The sequence below is a fragment of the Ictidomys tridecemlineatus genome, chromosome 9, assembly GCF_052094955.1.
Source record: "Ictidomys tridecemlineatus isolate mIctTri1 chromosome 9, mIctTri1.hap1, whole genome shotgun sequence".
NCBI lineage: Eukaryota > Metazoa > Chordata > Mammalia > Rodentia > Sciuridae > Ictidomys > Ictidomys tridecemlineatus.
In genome coordinates, this window is record NC_135485.1 from 141,548,795 (window position 1) to 141,567,570 (window position 18,776).

Sequence of the window (18,776 nt, forward strand, 5' to 3'; positions counted from 1 at the left end):
CATCAACTAAAGAAGGAAGATACAATTTAAGTAGAATTTTAATCATAGTACACAATTTTATTTAAAAAACTGTGGGCATACCAGGTATGCTGGGGTATGCTGGGCATGGTGATACATGCCTGTAATCCCAGGAGCTTGGCAGACTGAGGCAGGAGGATCACAAGTTTGAGGTCAGTCTCAGCAGGTTAGTAGTGTCAAAATTAAAAGAAAAAAATTAAAAAATAGGGGGGCTGTGGCTATGGCTCAGCGGTAGCACACTCGCCTGGCATGTGTGAGGCACTGGGTTCGATTCTCAGCACCACATAAAATAAATAATGGACTATCAACAACTAAAAAAAAAAAAAAAAAAAAATAGGAAGGGCTTGGAATGTAGCTTCCTGGCAGAGTGCACCTGGATTCAGTCCCCAGTAACAAACCAAAACAAAACAACAGTGGGAAGGAATGTGGAGCAGTACTTTTTCCTATTCCTTCTGGGAAGTACAACTAAAAACCTTGGAATCAAGACTAAGAGATGGAGAAAGAACAGCACCACAAAAAGGTCAGGAAGGTACCTCAGGAACCAAGGCATGATGCCTATGTTGTTTTTCTTTTTTGCCTCCTATACGTAAGACTTGGAAGTGAAGAAACTAGAACTCTGGCAATACCAAGTGCAGACCAAATAAAAGCTCCCCCAGAGACGTGCTCTCTCAAGCCAAAGGCTGGAGAGGGGCAACCTAGCATGACAAGTTTTAGAAAATAACTGTCTACAGCAGCCAGATGATACAGGAGCAAACTGTGGACCCTCCTATACCCATGTCAGTGGAGGCGTAGTTGGGAGGCCGAAACAAGGCCACCTCCTTTCCCTCTAAAAGAACAGAGTCACAAGAAGTCAGTCAAAACAGGCTTAAGTAATATTCACAGTCTCATAACACTAAAAATACTTAAATTTCTACCAAAAATTATTCATCACTTAATGATTCAAGAATAACTCAACTTGAATGAAAAAGATAATCTATTAGAACCAACTCCTAGATGACAGATACTAGAACTATTTAACAAAGATTTTTCAACAGCCATAATGAAAATGTATCAGTGAGCAATTATAAACAAGTTAAAACAAATGGAAAAAATAGAAATTCCCAACAAAGAAATGAGAAATATTGACAAAGAAACAGAAGATATGCCAAAGAACTAAATAGAAAATGTAGAACTCCCGTATGTGGGTAAGAAAATTTAATTCTCTAATGAGAATGTATTTCAAATCCTTATGATTGAAATCAGTGTAATCATCTAGTGTTTTCAAATGTGTAGTTATGTCAGTTATGTATGTGTAAGAGAGACAGGTTTGATAATGTAATCCTAACCAGGATCCTTGTATAAAGGAATAAAATGCAAGTTATTTCTAAGTGTGAGTTTTGTGAATATAATGGAATATAAAGTACATGTAGAAGGTTGGTATATAACAGCATTGGCATTGTAAATCAGTAGGGAGAGAATAATGTTAGGAATGGTTGTTATTGATGAGAAAAATTGATAAAATCTTGCCTTTCACATTTTGTATTTATTTGATTTTGTGGAATAAATACCTAAATGTGAGAAGCAAAACTTCACAGATTTTATTTTTAAATATCCTAGAATCTTTCTTTAACATTTTGCTGGAGAAGTATTTATTTTAAAGACAAAACAAAAAACTTTTAAATTATATTTATTTTTGAACCAGTCCATATAAGCATAAAGTTTATACATATTAATGAAGTAACATGGTGTTTTTTGTTTCAGTGTAGGTATACATTGCATATAGGAAAATATTTCTTTTTTTTTTATTTTTTTAGTTGTAGGTGGACACAGTACTTTTATTTTTACTTATTTATTTTTATGTGGTGCTGAGGATCAAACCCAGTGCCTCACACATGCAGGGCAAGCACTCTACCACTGAGCTACAACCCCAGCCCAGGAAAGTATGTCTTAATACGATTTAAACACAAGTCAAAGAGGAAAAGATTGATGTATTTGACTATGTTAAAATGTAAAAGTTGTTACAAAGAATAGTATAAATCAAATGAAAAGGCAAACCACAGTCTGATAGAAGACATTCATAATGCACATAACTGACAACAGATTAGTATTGTGGACATATTAAGCATCAGTAAAAATAAATAAAAATGCACAGAATATTGAGCAGAGAAAGTGAGCAAACATTTCAAAAATCACAGTAGTCAGGAAAATGCAAGTTGAAACAATGTGATACAGGTTGAGTGTCCCTCATCCATACTGCATGGCACTAGATGTATTACAGATTTGGTATTTCTTTTCAAATTTTGTAAAATTTGCATGTGTATTATGAGATATTTTGGAGTTGGACCCCAGGTCTAAACAAAAAACTCACTTGTTTCATATAGACTTTAATCCCCATAGCCTGAAGGTAATTCATATAGTAGTTTTAGTTCACTTGCATTTTTACTGTGGCCTGACACATGAAGCCAGGTGTGAAATCTCCCATTTGTGGTATCATGTTAGTGCTCAGGTTCAGATTTTGGAGCATTTCAAATGTCAGACTTTTGGATTGAGGATATTTAACATGTAACTCTTCATATTCAACCATCAGTATCAAAAATATAAAATAGAGTATAAAAACACAGTGCCAAAGACTATATAGTATGGTATGATTTATATAGATTTCAAATGGCTTAAACAACTATGTGTATTGATTATGGATATATATTTTAACAATATATATAGAGAGATTTATTTTCAATATACATATCGTAAAAGAATGCAATGTATATTTTGTGTATACTTTGTATCTATAAAAGAAAAAAATGAAAACATTTCCAGAAATTATGTACCACAACTTCAAGCTAGTCATTGTCTCTGCAGAGTGACGCTCTCTGTAGAAGCGGGAAATTGAAGGCAGCCTAGGTATTGGTCACTAAAGGAATGGTTAAGAAAGTGTAATAATATCTCTTTGGAAAAAATCATTTAGAAACAAGTATTCATGTGTAAAGATATAGTTATGTCAACATATATAGATCTAAAAAGTAATTTTATATGTGGAGATATATGTCTCATAAAAACACGTATGTAACTTGTGTTTTACCCAGGCATGTAATATAGGCAAGGATATTACCATTTATTTAATGGGAATTTATCAAATGGAGAGAAATTTGAGAGGATTATAAAATAAGAATAAACGATAATAGTCTTTTATAGCTAATAATGATAATGGGTCATGGAATTGTGTAATCAACTCAATTCCACATTTGAGGCACAGAAAAGAATGGAAGGAAAAACAAAGACACAAGACTTGTGGCACATCTAGGCTAAATCAGAATGTAGAGATCCTAAAAGTAAGAAAGTAAGAAAAGTGGCTCATAAAAACTTGTAATGATGTAATGATAATGGAAATAAAAAATAAAAATGCATATGAAAGGTTCTGTACAGGAAAATGGGTGGAACTTTGGTGCTATTAGGCTTAAGGTCAAGGGAAAATATCCTAGAATTTTGTTGCAAGACAGAAACTTTTAATGATCATCTAATTTAACTTCACTGTTAAATTATAAAATAATATTTAAAATAATTATAAAATAAACTTATAAAATAAGTGAAACTGAACCAAAAGCTGAGAAGCTCTCTTGTCCAGGGCTCATGGAAGAGTCAGATTAGAACACACATCTTTTAACTGCTAATCTAGAGAGCTTCTAAGCCTGGCTCTCTGACAGTATTCACAGCAATAAGTAAGTCAAAAATCAGAGTGGACTGGGGAAGAGCGAACAGATATGTTGATTTTTGACATCTGTGTGGAAGATTCCTTTGGCTTGTAGATCCTTAGACTAAAGATTACAAATTGAAATAAAATAAACTGAGATTGATAAAGCTATTTGGGGTTTTCTAAAACCTAGAAGGTCTCAGTGTTGAGTTGTCCATGAGCAACTTTGCCATAATATTTACTGGCAGCATTCCATAGCTTAACATTAAGCAGTTCATAGTTGTATACATAAAACTATGCTTGCTTTTCCTGCCACAGATTTGAGGGAACAGAAGGATAAGCAGATGCTTCTTTTAGGGAAAAGGGTGTTGCTTTCAAGTTTGACAGATTCTGAATGATGGGCATATTGACATTACCAGAATTTAGGTTTTGAGATGCTCTATATCACCATGCCAAGAATAACTAAATTAGAACTCTTTAAACACAAGTTTCTACTTACTGAAACATATTAGTTTCATTTGTTGCCTAATAATGTGTAAAAAATTAAAATCCTATGAATCTCTAATTGAAGCTTTTGTGATTTTCCTTTTGAGAGTATTTAGTGATAACCTGTCAGTAGATAAAACTCTTGAGCCTATTTTCTTAAGAACCTTCATTAACCTCATCCTCCCTGGCTTCCATTTATGTATAAACTGCTCACTTTGCTGTTTCTCTGGGAAGATCTTTTGCTTCCTTCCTTTTTGCCTTTTATCCTTAGTCTTTTAAAATCTGGCCAAAGCTTGCCTTCTCCATGAAGACGTATCTCATTCATTTTTAGCAGATACTCACTCTTCTCTTCTTTTGGATCTACTCAGTGCTTAGTCATTTAAATTGAGATTGAACTGCTGGTTCTCTTTAGATCCCTTTTCATTCTGTATATTTGTTTACAACATATATCCAGCAGAGTTGTGAAATGATTATTTTCCAAGTCACACGTACTCAAAATTTTACATTGCCTTTAAAGGAAAGGATCGTCATATGTGTATATCTTTTAATACTAACTTGTAAAAGAATGTGTCTTAAAGATGGACTAAAGTATTTGCATAGGGGTGCATATTAATTTCTTCTCCAAATATTGGTTAAAAATAACTTTGCCACTAAGGAGTGGTCTTCTTAGTAATGGACATAGATACTGTCTTCATTTAAAGAATATGTAACTTGCCAATCAATTTATAATTTCTGAGAACTTAAAATATATGTGTGCCCTCTGAGGATAGAAAAGAGTCTTTAATAAGTTTCTGTATAGGTGTGACATGATAGCCAAATTAACTTGCCCCATTTCATTTCATGCACACTTTTGTGACTTAGAAAGTCTCTGTGAGGGTGAGATCTCATTAAATTTTTTTAGCTCAGAGTTCTTTAGGTTAATGAGATCTCATCCACCCAGGTGGCTCTGAGGCACTTGAAATACAACAGATTCTAAATGGAGCTTATTATCATATTTTCTCAATCTTCTCTTTGTATTTGTGAATGACACCATCCAATTCCTGATTCAAAAAACTAGGAAGGATCATAACTTCTGTTTTCCAATTCTACCATATAACTGTCTCTCAGACCCTTCATTTTTCCATCACTGTATTGTTTCTGCCTTTGCTCAGCCCATCCCATCAGAGCTACTACAGTACCTTCCAAATTGACGCCCTTCAGCTATACAAGAATGTGTGACCACTTAATTTGATTTCTAAAATTGTGCACCTGAAAAAAATCACTTTTAATTAACAGAAGCTTCTCACAATAAATTAAAAGATTCTCATTGTGGATCCAGCCTTTAAGCTATGTACTTTTAGATCTGTTTCTGTTATCAGTCATCTCAAAGTTTCAATGAGTGATAGAGGCATTTAATTTTCTTTATGTTTAGTGTTCTCTGTATGTAAATTCAAAGTAAAATCCAAGAAGTATTTTAAATTGAGAGTGAAATGATTTACAAGTAAGCTATTGTATTGAAGAGCAGACATGCTGATATGATAGGAATACAGTTCTTGGTATCACTCTGTCATACTGAATGCAAGAGGTAAATTGTATACATCCAAGTTTATATATATTCATGGTATTCATTTTAAAATCTTTTTTACAAAGATTTAGCTCTTTGTTTTTCACTAAAATGTTTCATATGCCAATAATTTTTATATACATCTTAAAGTATTTATACCAGGTAATAGTTTATTGAGACAACACATTTTTCTCAGATGTTTCATGTTTCAACTTGAATAATATTGTGTCTTCTATTATAAAAATGCCATGGAAATCTGGAATTCATGGATCACTAGTTTTGATTCATAGTGTCTTTGGAAAATGTCCCATCTGAGCAATGGCCCTGAGCAGATGTGCTTAGTCATAGAATTGCCAGACAGTTCCTTATGTGTTGGCAGCTAGTTTTCTGAGCATAGAAAACAGGTTTTAAGATGAGAGAAATGGGGCTTTGCTGTCATTTTCCTATCTCTTCACACTGTTTTACTTTTATGTTATGTGAGATACTTGTATCACCTCTTATTCAAAAATTATATCTTTCTTAATCTTTAAAGGGCAGAAAAGAATTTTTTTAATTTTTACTTCTTGAACAGATTGGTCAAGCATGGGGTCTTACCTCCATTCAACTACCACTAATTAATATTAAGATTTCTTGTTTGGTGGCTACTGTTGTAGCTCAGCTGTAGAGCACTCTCCTGGCATGTGTGAGGCACTGGCTTCAATTCTCAGCACCACATAAAAATAAATAAATAAATAAAATAAAGGTATTTTGTCCATCTTGTTCTTGTTCAGAGGTTTGGCAAAAATAAAACAAATTCATGACACCATTGTTCAGAATGCGTGTCTGTAATAGTAGATTACCATTTTATTTCAAAAACTATTTTTAATTAATATTTGTAACTTCTTTTGCAAATACTGTGCATCTGTATGCCTTCCTAAAACTGTGCTATTATGTGATAGAAAGTATAAAGGGTGTGAGCTTTGACTTTAGCTCTGTTTTTTTGTTTGTTTGTTTGTTTCCTTAGGCTGCCATTGTCTTAGTCCATTTTGGCTGCTGTGACAAAATGCCATAGACTGGTAGGCCATAAAGGACAGAAACTTGTTTCTTTACAGTTCTGAGGAGTCCAGGATGAAGACCCTGACAGACGCAGTGTTAGTGAGGGTCTGTTTCTTGATACACAGGAGTACCTTTTTGCTGTGTCTTTACATAATGGAAGGGAGGCATACACACCCCTTGGGGCCTCCTTTATAAGGTCATTAGTCTCATATTTGAGGACTCTGCAAGACCCTAACCCTAACCCTAATTACCTCCCTAAAGGCCTCTCCTCCTCCTACCAGCACATTTACCACTGCTATCATTAGACTGATGACAGTGGTCAGGATATAGTTCAGGTAGGGGCTCAGTGGACAACGCTTAGTAAAGGTCCCATACTGATCATTAACTCTGGAGTGCCTGAAATACAGTTCAAACAAACAAAATACTGACAGACTGAATGAATGACCACCACTTTGAAATAACATATCCAGACTCTATTCACAGTACCTAGTATATTATAATCATTCAATAAAAATATGTTCAAAGAATGAATGTACAAAATTCCTAAAATTCCATTTTTGTAAAATCTATGTTCTCTTTCCAAGTATTGGTGACATCATTACAGTTTGGACCTTCCCCGACTCTTGCTTGGTAATTATATTGGTTAAATAGACAAAACTATCATTCTAACTCCCTTTTTTTTCACAATGTCAGTTTTAAGTTTGTACGTGCATCACTGATTCCATTATTTGAGCAGTTTCCCATTTGCCTTTAAATTAAAATAGGTAACTTATCCATGAAGGCCATTGGCCTTGTCGTCCTCTTGACCTTCACAGAGGTGGCCCTATCTTCCCTAGGTATGCCCCACCCCTACCCCCTTTTCTGCCTTCTTCTTGCTCTCATCTCCCTCCTTTCCAAAGCGTTCTTTTGGTCTGTCCTTGGGAGATACATAATTCCTCTGCCAGTTTTTAATTTTAAATACCTCCTACTTCAGTATTCTCTCAGCTAAATGCAGATGTACTACCTACTTTAAGTCCACGTTTTATTTTAATCTCTTGCGTTGCTTGAAGCATGCTTTATGGGCCTCCTAAAGGTTACTGAATCTCACCCATCTTTGTATGATTTGAACCTTTGTGTGTTTTGCCGTAGTGTCTCAAATGTCGCAGACACACGGTTAACATGTTTTGAGCATGTTCATCACATAAAAGATTTGAATTGTCTGCTTGTTAGTGAATACAAATTAATATTTTGTCCACTTTGTCACATGACACTAAAATATTGTAATCATTATTTACACAAAGAGTAACATGTCAATTATGTAATTATTTTGTAAATTCCAAGATAATGCCTATATAAAAGAACCACCTCTTCTGGAAAACAGAGATGACCAGACTTTCTGGATGAACAAGTTTCAAGGAGAGCCTGTGCGGAGATAGTTACAAAATGCCTGTGCACATGTAGTGTCAAAGGTGCATTTCCAGTCACAGAGAGTAGAGAGAAACTACCACTAGTCATATTAGACAAGTCTTATTGTGAATTACCTTTAAGTGTATGATTTTAATTAATTAAATTGTGTATAACTTGTGTGCAGATAAACTGCTTAAAGACTGAAGAGTTCCTGTTTTAAAAAGTTTTTAATAGTTCAGTATATAGATCATTCATTTCCATTGTTTAGGGTCTTTGTTTTTGTTTTTGTTTTGTACCAGGGATTGAACTCAGGGGCACTCGACCACTGAGCAACATCTTCAGCCTTTTTTTGTATTTTATTTAGAGACAGAGTCTCACTAAGTTGCTTAGCACCTCTCCATTGCTGAGCCTGGCTTTGAAGGCACAATCCTCCTGCCTTAGCCTCCAGAGCTGCTGGAATTACAGGCATGTGCCACCAAGCCAACCATTGCTTAGTTTCTTCATAAGTCTCTATCAAATAGGTTTAACCATTAGACTATCAGTGAAGATTGGTAAAGAGAAAAAATGAAAATAAAATTTTTCAGTTTGACTAATAAGTCAGTTACCTAAAGACCTACTGATTTTAAGAGTTTTAGAACTTTGTTTAAGAATTTTCTAAAATCTTTAAATATAAATGATTGACTTTATTATACTCTGTAATTTCAGGAGGAAAACTTTGAGAATATATAGCAAATCAATAAAAACTTTTTTTCAAATTAACTTATTTATTTTTTATTCTAATTTGTTATATATGACAGAAGAATGTATTCTAATTCATATTACACATATAAAGCACAATATTTAATATCTCTGGTTGTATACAAAGTATATTCACACCACTTTTGTCTTTATACATGTATTAGGATATATCATGTCCATCTCATTCCACCATCTTTTCTACCTCCATCCCTCTCCCTTCTCCTTCCACCACTTTGCCCTATCAAGAGTTCATCTAACCTTCCCATGCTCCCCCTCCCAATTCCACTACCAATTAGCCTCCTTATATCAGAGAAAACATCTGGTTTTTTGGGATTGGCTAATTTTACTTAGCATTATATTCTCTAATCTCATCCATTCCTGCAAATGCCATGATTTTATTCTCTCTTATTGCTGAGTAATATTCCATTTTGTGTGTGTGTGTGTGTGTGTGTGTGTATACACACATACATACACACACCACATTTTCTTTATCCATTCATCTACTGAAGGGCATCTCGGTTGGTTACACAGTTTAGCTATTGTGAATTGTGCTGCTATAAACATTGATGTGACTCTGTCCCTGTAGTATGCTGTTTTTAAGTCCTTTGGGTATAGACCAAGGAGAGGGATAGCTGGGTCAAATGGTGGTTCCATTCCCAGTTTTCCAAGGAATTTCCACACTGCTTTCCATATTGGCTGCACCAACTTGCAGTCCCACCAACAATGTATGAGTGTGCCTTTTTCTTGTCAGCACTTTTTATTGTTTGTGTTCTTAATAGTTGCCATTCTGACTGGAGCAAGACGAAATCTTAGGTAGTTCTGATTTGCATTTCTCTAATTGCTAAAGATGTTGAACATTTTTTCATATATTGATTGATTGTAGGCCCATTTATTGATTGGATTATTTGGTTTTTTTGTTTTGTTTTGTTTTGTTTTTTGGTGTCAAGGTTTTTGAGTGCTTTATATACCCTAGAAATTTGTGCTCTATCTGATATGCTTGTGGGAAAGATTTGCTCCCATTCTGTAGGCCCTCTATTCACTTCACTGATTGTTTCTTCTGCTGAAAAGGAGCTTTTTAGTTTGAATCCATCTCATTTATTGATTCTTGGTTTTAATTCTTGCACCAAAGGAGTCTTATTAAGAAAGTTGGGGCCTACTCCGACATGATGGAGATTTGGGCCTACTTTTTCTTCCATTAGGCACAAGGTCTCTGGTTTAATTGTAGGTCCTTGATCCACTTTGAGTTGAGTTTTGTGCATGGTGAAAGATAGAGGTTTAATTTCATTTATGGATTTCCAGTTTTCCCAGCACCATTTGTTGAAGAGGCTATCTTTTCTTTAATGTATGTTTTTGGTGCCTTTGTCTAATATGAGAGAACTGTAATTATGTGGGTTTGTCTCTGTGTCCTCTATTCTGTACTATTGGTCTACAGGTCTATTTTGGTGTCAATACGATGCTGTTTTTGTTACTGTTGCTCTGTAGTACAGTTTAAGATCTGGAATAGTGATGCCACCAGCTTCACTCTTCTTGCTAAGGACATCTTTGGCTATTTTGGGTCTCTTATTTTTCCAGATGAATTTCATGATTGCTTTTTCCATTTCTATGAGGAATGTTATTGGGATTTTGAATGGGACTCCATTAAATCTGTATAGTGTTTTGGGTAGTATAGTAATTTAGTAATATTAATTAGTAATATAGTATATATTAATTAATATTAATTAGTAATATATAATATAGTAATATTCTGCCTACCCAAGAACAAGGTAGATCTGTTCATCTTCTAAGGTCTTCTTTAATTTCTTTCTTTAGCATTCTGTAATTTTTATTGTAGAGGTCTTTTGCTTCTTTTGTTAAGTTGATTTCCAAGTATTTTGTTTGTTTGTTTGTTTGTTTTTAGGCTATTGTAAATGGGGTGGTTTTCCTAGTTTCTCTTTCTGAGGATTTGTCACTTATCTTTAAAAATGCCTTTGATTTATGGGTGTTGATTTTGTATACTGCTACTTTGCTGAATTTTCTTATTAGTTCTAGAAGATTCTGGTGGTATTTTTTGGGTCTTCTAGGTATAGAATAATATTGTCAGCAAATAGTTATAATTTGAGTTCTTCTTTTCCTATCTGTATCCCTTTAATTTCTTTTGACTGTCTAATTGCACTGGCTAAAGTTTTAAGAACTATGTTAAATAGAAGTGGTAAAAGAGGGCATCTTTGTCTCATTCCAGGTTTTGGAGGGAATGCTTTCACTTTTTCTCCATTTAAAATGCTGTTGGCCTGGGGCTTAGCATAGATAGCTTTTATGATGTTGAGATATGTTCCTGATATCCCTAGTTTTTCTAGTGTTTTGAACATGACTGGGTGCTGTATTTTGTCAAACATTTTCTCTGCATCTGTTGAAATGATCATATGATTTTTATCTTTGAGTCTATTGATGTGATTAATTACATTTATTGATTTCCGTATATTGAACCAACCTTGCATCCCTGGGATGAACCCCACTTGATCTTGGCGCACTATCTTTTTGATATGTTTTTGTATTCAATTTGCCAGAATTCTATTGAGAATTTTTATATCTATGTTCATTAGAGACATTGGTCTGAAGTCTTCTTTCTTTGATGCGTCTTTGTCTGGTTTTGTAATCAGGGTGATATTGGCCCCATATGTGTTTGGAAGTGTTCCCTCTTTTTATATTTTATGACATAATTTGAGGAATATTGGTGTTAGTTCTTCTTTAAAGGTCTTGTGAGCTTAGCTAGGTATTTATCTGGTCCTGGGCTTTTCTTGGATTTTAGGCTTCTGATGGCGTCCTCTATTTCCTTGCTTGAAATTGATCTGTATAAATTGTGTATATCATCCTGATTTATTTTGGGCATATCATATGACTTTAGAAATTTGTCAATGCCTTCTATATTTTCTATTTTATTGAAGTACAAGTTTTCAAACCAATTCCTAATTATCTTTTGTATTTCTGTAGTGTCCATCGTGATGTTTCCTTTTTCATCACAGATGTTAGTAATTTGAGTTTTCTCTCTTCTTCTCTTCATTAGCATGGCTAATGGTTTGTCAATTTTATTTTATTTTTCAAATACCAACTTTTTGTTTTGTCAATTTTTTCAATTGTTTCTTTTGTTTCAGTTTTATTTATTTCAGCTCTGATTTTAATTATTTCCTATCTTCTACTGTTTGGGGAGTTGATTTGTTCTCCTTTTTCTAGGACTTTGAGATGTAATGTTAGGTCATTTATTTGTTGACTTTTTCTTCTTTGAAGGAATGAACTCCATGCAATGAACATTCCTCTTAGTATTGCCTTATAGTGTCCCAGAGATTTCTATATGTTGTATCAGTGTTCTCATTTACCTTTAAGAAATTTTTAATGTCCTTGATATCTTTTGTAGCCCATTGTTCATTCAATAGCATATTATTTAGTCTCCAGATGTTGTAGTAGCTTCTACTTTTTATCATTGATTTCTAATTTCATTCAATTGTGATCTGATAGAATGCAGGGTAGCATCTATACTTTTTTGTATTTACTAAGAGTTGCTTAGTAGCATAATATATGGTCTATTTTAGAGAAAGATCCATGTACTGCTGAGAAGAAAGTGTATTCGCTTGTTGAAGGATGAAATATTCTACATATGTCAGTTAAGTCTAAGTTATTAATTGTATTATTGTTCTATAGTTTTTTTGTTTAGCTTTTGTTTGGAAGATCTATCCAGCGGTGAAAGAGGTGTGTTAAAGTCACCCAAAATTATTGTGTTTTGGTCTATTTGACTCTTAAACTTAGAAGAGTTTGATTGATGAACATAGATGCTCCATTGTTTGGGGCATGTATATTTATAACTGTTATGTCTTGTTGGTGTATGGTTCCCTTAAGCAGTTCGAAATATCCATCTTTATCCCTTTTGATTAACTTTGGCTTGAAGTCTACTTTATTTGATATGAGGATGGAAACCCCTGCTTATTTACGCAGAACATGTGAATGGTATATTTTATCCCAGCCTTTCACCTTCAGTCTGTGGATGTCTTTTCCTATGAGATGAGTCTCTTGAAGGCAGCATATTGTTGGTTTTTTTTTTTTTTTTAATCCAATCTACCAGCCTATGTCTTTTGATTGGTGAGTTTAGGCCATTAACAGTCAGGGTTATTATTGAGACATGATTTGTATTTCTTGTCATTTTTGTTTATTTTTGATATTTAACTTGACTTGTGTTCTCCTTTGGTTAGCTTTCCCTTTATTCTTGTTCTTCCCTCTGCAGATTTTCATTGTTGTTTTTCATTTCCCCCTTGAATATTTTGTTAGAATGTTCTGTAGTACAGGCTTTCTTGCTATAAAGTTGTTTTAGCTTTTGTTTATCACGTAAGGTTTTTATTTAATCATCAAATCTGAAGCTTAATTTTGCTGGATATAAGATTCTTGGTTGGCATCCATTATCTTTTAGAGCTTGGTATATGTTGTTCCATGATCTCCTGGCTTTGAGGGTCTGGGTTGAAAAATCTGCTGAGACAGGAATTAGTCTTCCTTTATCATAATCTGATTTTTCTCTCTTATGGGCTTTAAAATTCTATCCTCATTCTGTATGCTAGGCATTTTCATTATAATGTACCTTGGTGTAGATCTGTTGTAATTTTGTACATTTGGTATCCTATAGGCCTCTTGTATTTGATTTTCCAATTCATTCTTCATGCTTGGGAAATTTTCTGATATTATTTCATTGAAAAGATTGTGCATTCCTTTGGTTTGAATCTTTGAACCTTCCTCTATCCCAATAAATCTTAAATTTGGTCTTTTGATGGTATCCCATAATTCTTGGATATTCTCTTCATTGTTTCTTAACATCATTACTGTGAGGTCAACTTTATTTTCAAAATTGTATATTTTGTCTTCATTATCTGATGTCCAATCTTCCAAGTGATCTACTCTGTTGATGATGCTTTCTATTGAGTTTTTTTATTTGGCTTATTGTTTCTTTCATTTCAAGTGTTTCTGTTTGTTTTTTTCAAAATCTCTCTTTCCTGAAGTAATCACTTGCAACCTGTATTTGCTTTTTTAACTCTTTGTTGGTGTGATTGATGGTTGCCTGATTTGTTCTCTTATCTCTTTGTTGGAGTGATTGATTTTTGCCTGGATCTGCTCACTTAGGTCATTCTTTATTTCCCAGATCATTTTAGTTTTGTATATTCTGAACTCTTTCTCTGACATTTTACCTTCTGCACTATCTATGGATTCTATTGTTGTAGTATCTTGGATTGTTTGGGGCACTTTCCTCCCTTGTTTTGTCATGATGTCTGTGTGTCTTCCTCTCTTGTGGTGTAGATCCAAGGTATTACAGCCTCTGCCCTATTATCTTACAGTGTGTCTACAGGTTACCAATATCTCACCTTTAAGAGGGAGATCAGTACTATAGCACTCAATGTACCCAACGTGCAGCCATAAATCAGTTAGCTTCTATTTTTACATTTACAGGTTTGTCACTATAATCAGAAATGATGAGTTTGGTTATCTTCTACCTTATAGTCAATAGGTTTGCATAATGGTTTACAGTTTCTAATGGTAGAAGGGGATCTAGGGGGTTGGCTGAGATGTTTATGAGGTAGGATGTGAGAATATGGAAGTATTAAATTATGTGACTAGTGAGAGGAGTAATCATAAGAAGTTGACTGTTAGAAGGAGAAGCAAGAGAGAGGCATCCCCATGCAAGACTCCCTGTTATCTCAGCAACAGGATAATTGTTAACATCGGTAGTAGAGATAACTTCTGGTGCAGGCAGGCCCACAGGGACCTTGGCAACGTCTTACCAGGTCTTTATTGTCCCTTGTTAGAAACAGTGATATCCCAGTTTCATGGTGGCAGCAGCCTCAAGCCTATATGTACCCTTATGTTGGGCTGTGGAGTCACGCTTTGGTGAATAAGGAACCCCAGTGCATGGTATAGGCACGGGGCAGGCCTGTCTTGCTACAGGGCAGTGAAAATTGGGTTTTATTTCTCTTAGAATCTTACCATTTTTAATTATGTGAGAATATATTATAAACATTTATAGGATTTCCTTGAAAGAATTTAGGAATGCAGAAAAAAAAACAGGTAAATTTATCTTAAAATAGGCTCATTGTGTTTGATGTTGTCTGAAAAATATATTGATAATAAAAGTATTTTGATTTCTAGCCAAGTGGATGCTGTAATTAAATCTATAATTAATCTTTCCTTTATGCTATACTTGATTGTCCTTTGCTTAGCAGAGCAAAATTTTGTTTTTTAAAGATTTAATTCAATTCTCTTTAATATTTTAAGTATTAAAAAATTACACCGGGGCTGGGGATGTGGCTTAAGCGGTAGCATGCTTGCCTGGAATGCGTGCGGCCCGTGTTCGATCCTCAGCACCACATACAAACAAAGATTTGTGTCTGCCGAAAACTAAATAAATATTTTTTTAAAAAAAATTACATTAATGAAAATCCCAGTAATTTAAAATGGATTAATAAGGAAGCATACCCCAAAATGAAATAATGTACGTCTAAAAATATTTATTTGAGGACTGGAAGTTATGGCTCAGAGGTAGAGCACTTGCCTAGCATGCATGAGGCACTGGGTTCTGTCCTCAGCACCACATAAAAATAAAATAAAGATATTGTGTCACCTATAACTAAAAAAATAAAAAATAAAAAATATACATTTATTTGAATGGCAGGCATTTAGAACACAAATATTAATAAATCCTGGCAAGGATATGTGGAAAAGGAGCTTTATACACTGTTGGTGTGATTGTAAACTACTATAATTGCTATGAAAATCAGTATGGAGGTTTCTCTGAAGAGTAGGAATGGAGCCACCAGGTGACCCAGTTATCCCACTCCTTTGTATTTATCCTAAAGGATTAAAGTCAGCATACTATAGTAATACATGTATACCCATGTTTAGAATAGCGTGATTCATAATAGCCAAACTTGGAACCAGCCTGGTATCCATCAGATGAATAGATTTAAAAAGAAAATTGTGGCGTGTATACATAGTGCAGTTTTACTAAGCCAAAAAGAAGAATGAAATTTGTAGGAAAATTGAAGAACATCATCCAAAATGAAATTAGCCAATCTCAGAAAGTCATAGAGTTATATGTTTTCTCTCGTATGTGGAATCTAAGGAGAAAAAGCAGGAGAAAGATCTCATGAAAATAGAAGAGATACCAGTAGAGTGCAAGATGGGAATTAGGGCAAGAGAGGAAAAGAGGAAAAGGGATTATGCTATGTATAGGTATGAATGTGTCACAACGAAGCATACTGTTATATGTAATTATAATTCACCAATATAGAATGAAAAATAAAACATTTGGAGGAAAAATAAAATGCTTGGTTACTTATGACATTGAGATGGTTAATATCTCTTATTTTGTCAACATGGTTTTTCTAAAATGAAATTTGGGGGGCTTTTGTAAAATTATATATATAGCAGATACATATCAAAAACATTTACATGTCAATAGTATAAATATATACTTAATAGAGCTCCTTCATAAAATAAAATCAGGATATTTGTATTGCTTTCTTCAAAGATTTCAGAAGTTCAGATATTTGAAAGGATTCACAAAACTGTACAGAACATGCTTACATAAGTCTTTTATTTAAAGGCAAAGAATGTTGGACAGCAAAGCATTTTCCTAAAATGATTAACCTTATTAGTTATTATTAGGGTCATTCTTTGGTGGACAGCATGTCGAAGAGGACTCTGTTTAAATACTAATTTCATTATTTATTATGAATTCTTAGGTATATTGGAAAAGCAGCCCAAACATCTATAAACCTCACTCTCCTCAACTTCAATAATACACAATTTGCAATTCTTGTGTCTTAAGTGAGATGATTATAAAGTATTTACAACAATTCCTGGTACCTACTAACTAGCTGGGCTATTATTAGCTATTTATAAATTTGTATTTTCTTTTATATTATGCTAATATAGAAAGTAGTTATAAATACTGTTTAAGATTCAAAGGTTAATAAATTAGAATATATTTATGAATTTTGCATTTAATACTTTCTATAAGTTCAATAGCAGTAATGATTTATATTTAAATATACTCGTGAAATGTAATAAGGAAACAAATGACAGTTTATACTCTAGTTTTCTTCCTAAAAATTTATTTTCTTTAATAATCAAAGAGTTCTGTATGTACATTTAATACTTAATTAGTATAATATTTAAAATGTTTCTGTTTTAAAAAGTCATATTATTGTTCTAAAATCGTTTCTATTGGGAATCAAGAAAATATTGAAACTTACTTGATTCTGTTAGAATACTCTGTTTTTTCCTTTGCAACTATTATCTCTGAAGAAAGTAAATATTATCAGGGGCAAAAGTTTTAATTTTTATTGTGATGTTCAAGGAATGATAAAGATTTCATGAAAATAGAAGGGACACCAGTTCATTGAGTTCATTTTCATAGAAAGACCAGTCAGCAGTGTTTTTCTAATTATAGATTCAAGAAATTATAGACATAACCATAGTCTACTTTATGTACTGAAACTCCTTAATTTATAAAAATGATCAAGTTCTTTCTCATGAAATACATTGAATTATTTGTACATTAAATATATTTTATCCAAATAAAATATCAATGACTCACACTTTGCACTTCTCCCTAATCAACTGTACTTTTTCTTCTTTACATTTTCACATGCATTTTGTTAGTGATAAAGGAATCTTTCAGAGTTTACCCCTCAGATCCATTTTTTTAGGCACATGAGTTTGTAATGGTTTCCCCAAACTTAGATTTCTTCCCTAATTTTTTTATTCTTTATTGTCTATGATAACAGAGTTCATTTGTTTACTTTGTTTTTTAGGCAAACGAAGTTAGATCTGAGGGTTGCAGTAGCAAAAGTAGAAGAGTTAACTAAAGTGACTGAAGATCTTCAGGAACAAATGCAAAAAAAGGTGTTTTCTATTTCTTAAAATATTTTTTGGTATAATAGACTGACTCTTGTTATGTTTTAGAGAAATTTCAGCTTATCAAGGAAAGATAGGTGTTGTGGTTTAGACATGAGGTGTTCCCCCATAAGCTAATATGTGAGACAATGCAAGAACATTTAGAGGTAAAATTATTGGATTATAAGCACCTTAACTCAATCAGTGCATTAATCCAGTTGAATCAAGTAAATGGGTGATAACTGTAGACTGGTAGGGTGTGGCAGGAGGAGGTACGTCGCTGGGGGCCTGTCTCCTGATGAGAGAAAGCTCATTCTGCTTTCTGGTGGCCATGTCCTGGGCTGCTTTCCTCCTCCTCACTCTTCTGCCAGGATGTTCTGCTGCACCTTGGGCCTGGAGCAATGGAACTGACTGTCTATGAACCGAGACTTCTGAAACCGTGAGCTCTAAATAAACTTTTACTCCTCTAAAATTGCTATTGTCAAGTCTTTTGTTCATAGCAGTGAAAAAGCTGACTAAAACAATTGGGTTAGATTAAGATAGACTTAATTATTAAAAATTCTACCTCTAACACTTTTTAGCTATATAAATTTCTAAGCCTTAGTCCCTGATCTCTAAAAAACTAATTTCAAATCTCCAATAATGTTAGATTTATGAAGGGGTTACAAGAACTTTCCCATGGATATCCATTATAAAAACTGAGTCAGGCAAAATGGCACACATCTGGAGTCCCAACTACTTGTGAGATTGAATCAAGAGGATTGCAAATTTGAGGCCAGCCTTGGCAACTTTGAGACCCTGTCTTAGATAAGGTACAAAGGGCTGGGGATGTAGCTGAGGGCTAGAGCACTTGCCTAGTACTGGGTAGGGAAGGGGAAGGAATGGATAATTTTTAAAAAACACTAGAAACTATCCCAATACAAGAAGGAGTGAAAGAAGTAAGAATTGTTGAAACATTTTAAGGCCTTCTGAAAGCTTTTAAATTGATTTCATGTATTC

At 33.8% G+C, this 18,776-nt stretch overlaps 1 protein-coding gene across 3 annotated transcripts in view; it reads left to right on the plus strand.

The window, feature by feature from the left end:
* Sclt1 (sodium channel and clathrin linker 1) overlaps positions 1 to 18,776 on the plus strand; it is a 172,694-nt gene that overhangs the window by 62,400 nt on the left and 91,518 nt on the right. For all 3 annotated transcript variants that reach the window (XR_013425526.1, XM_078020706.1, XM_078020705.1), the window contains exon 10: positions 17,696 to 17,786. Coding sequence is in view for 2 of the 3 variants with exons in the window: in XM_078020706.1 (XP_077876832.1) it covers positions 17,696 to 17,786 (91 nt within the window). In the remaining variant the exon portion in view is untranslated. The remainder of the gene's footprint in view (positions 1 to 17,695; positions 17,787 to 18,776) is intronic.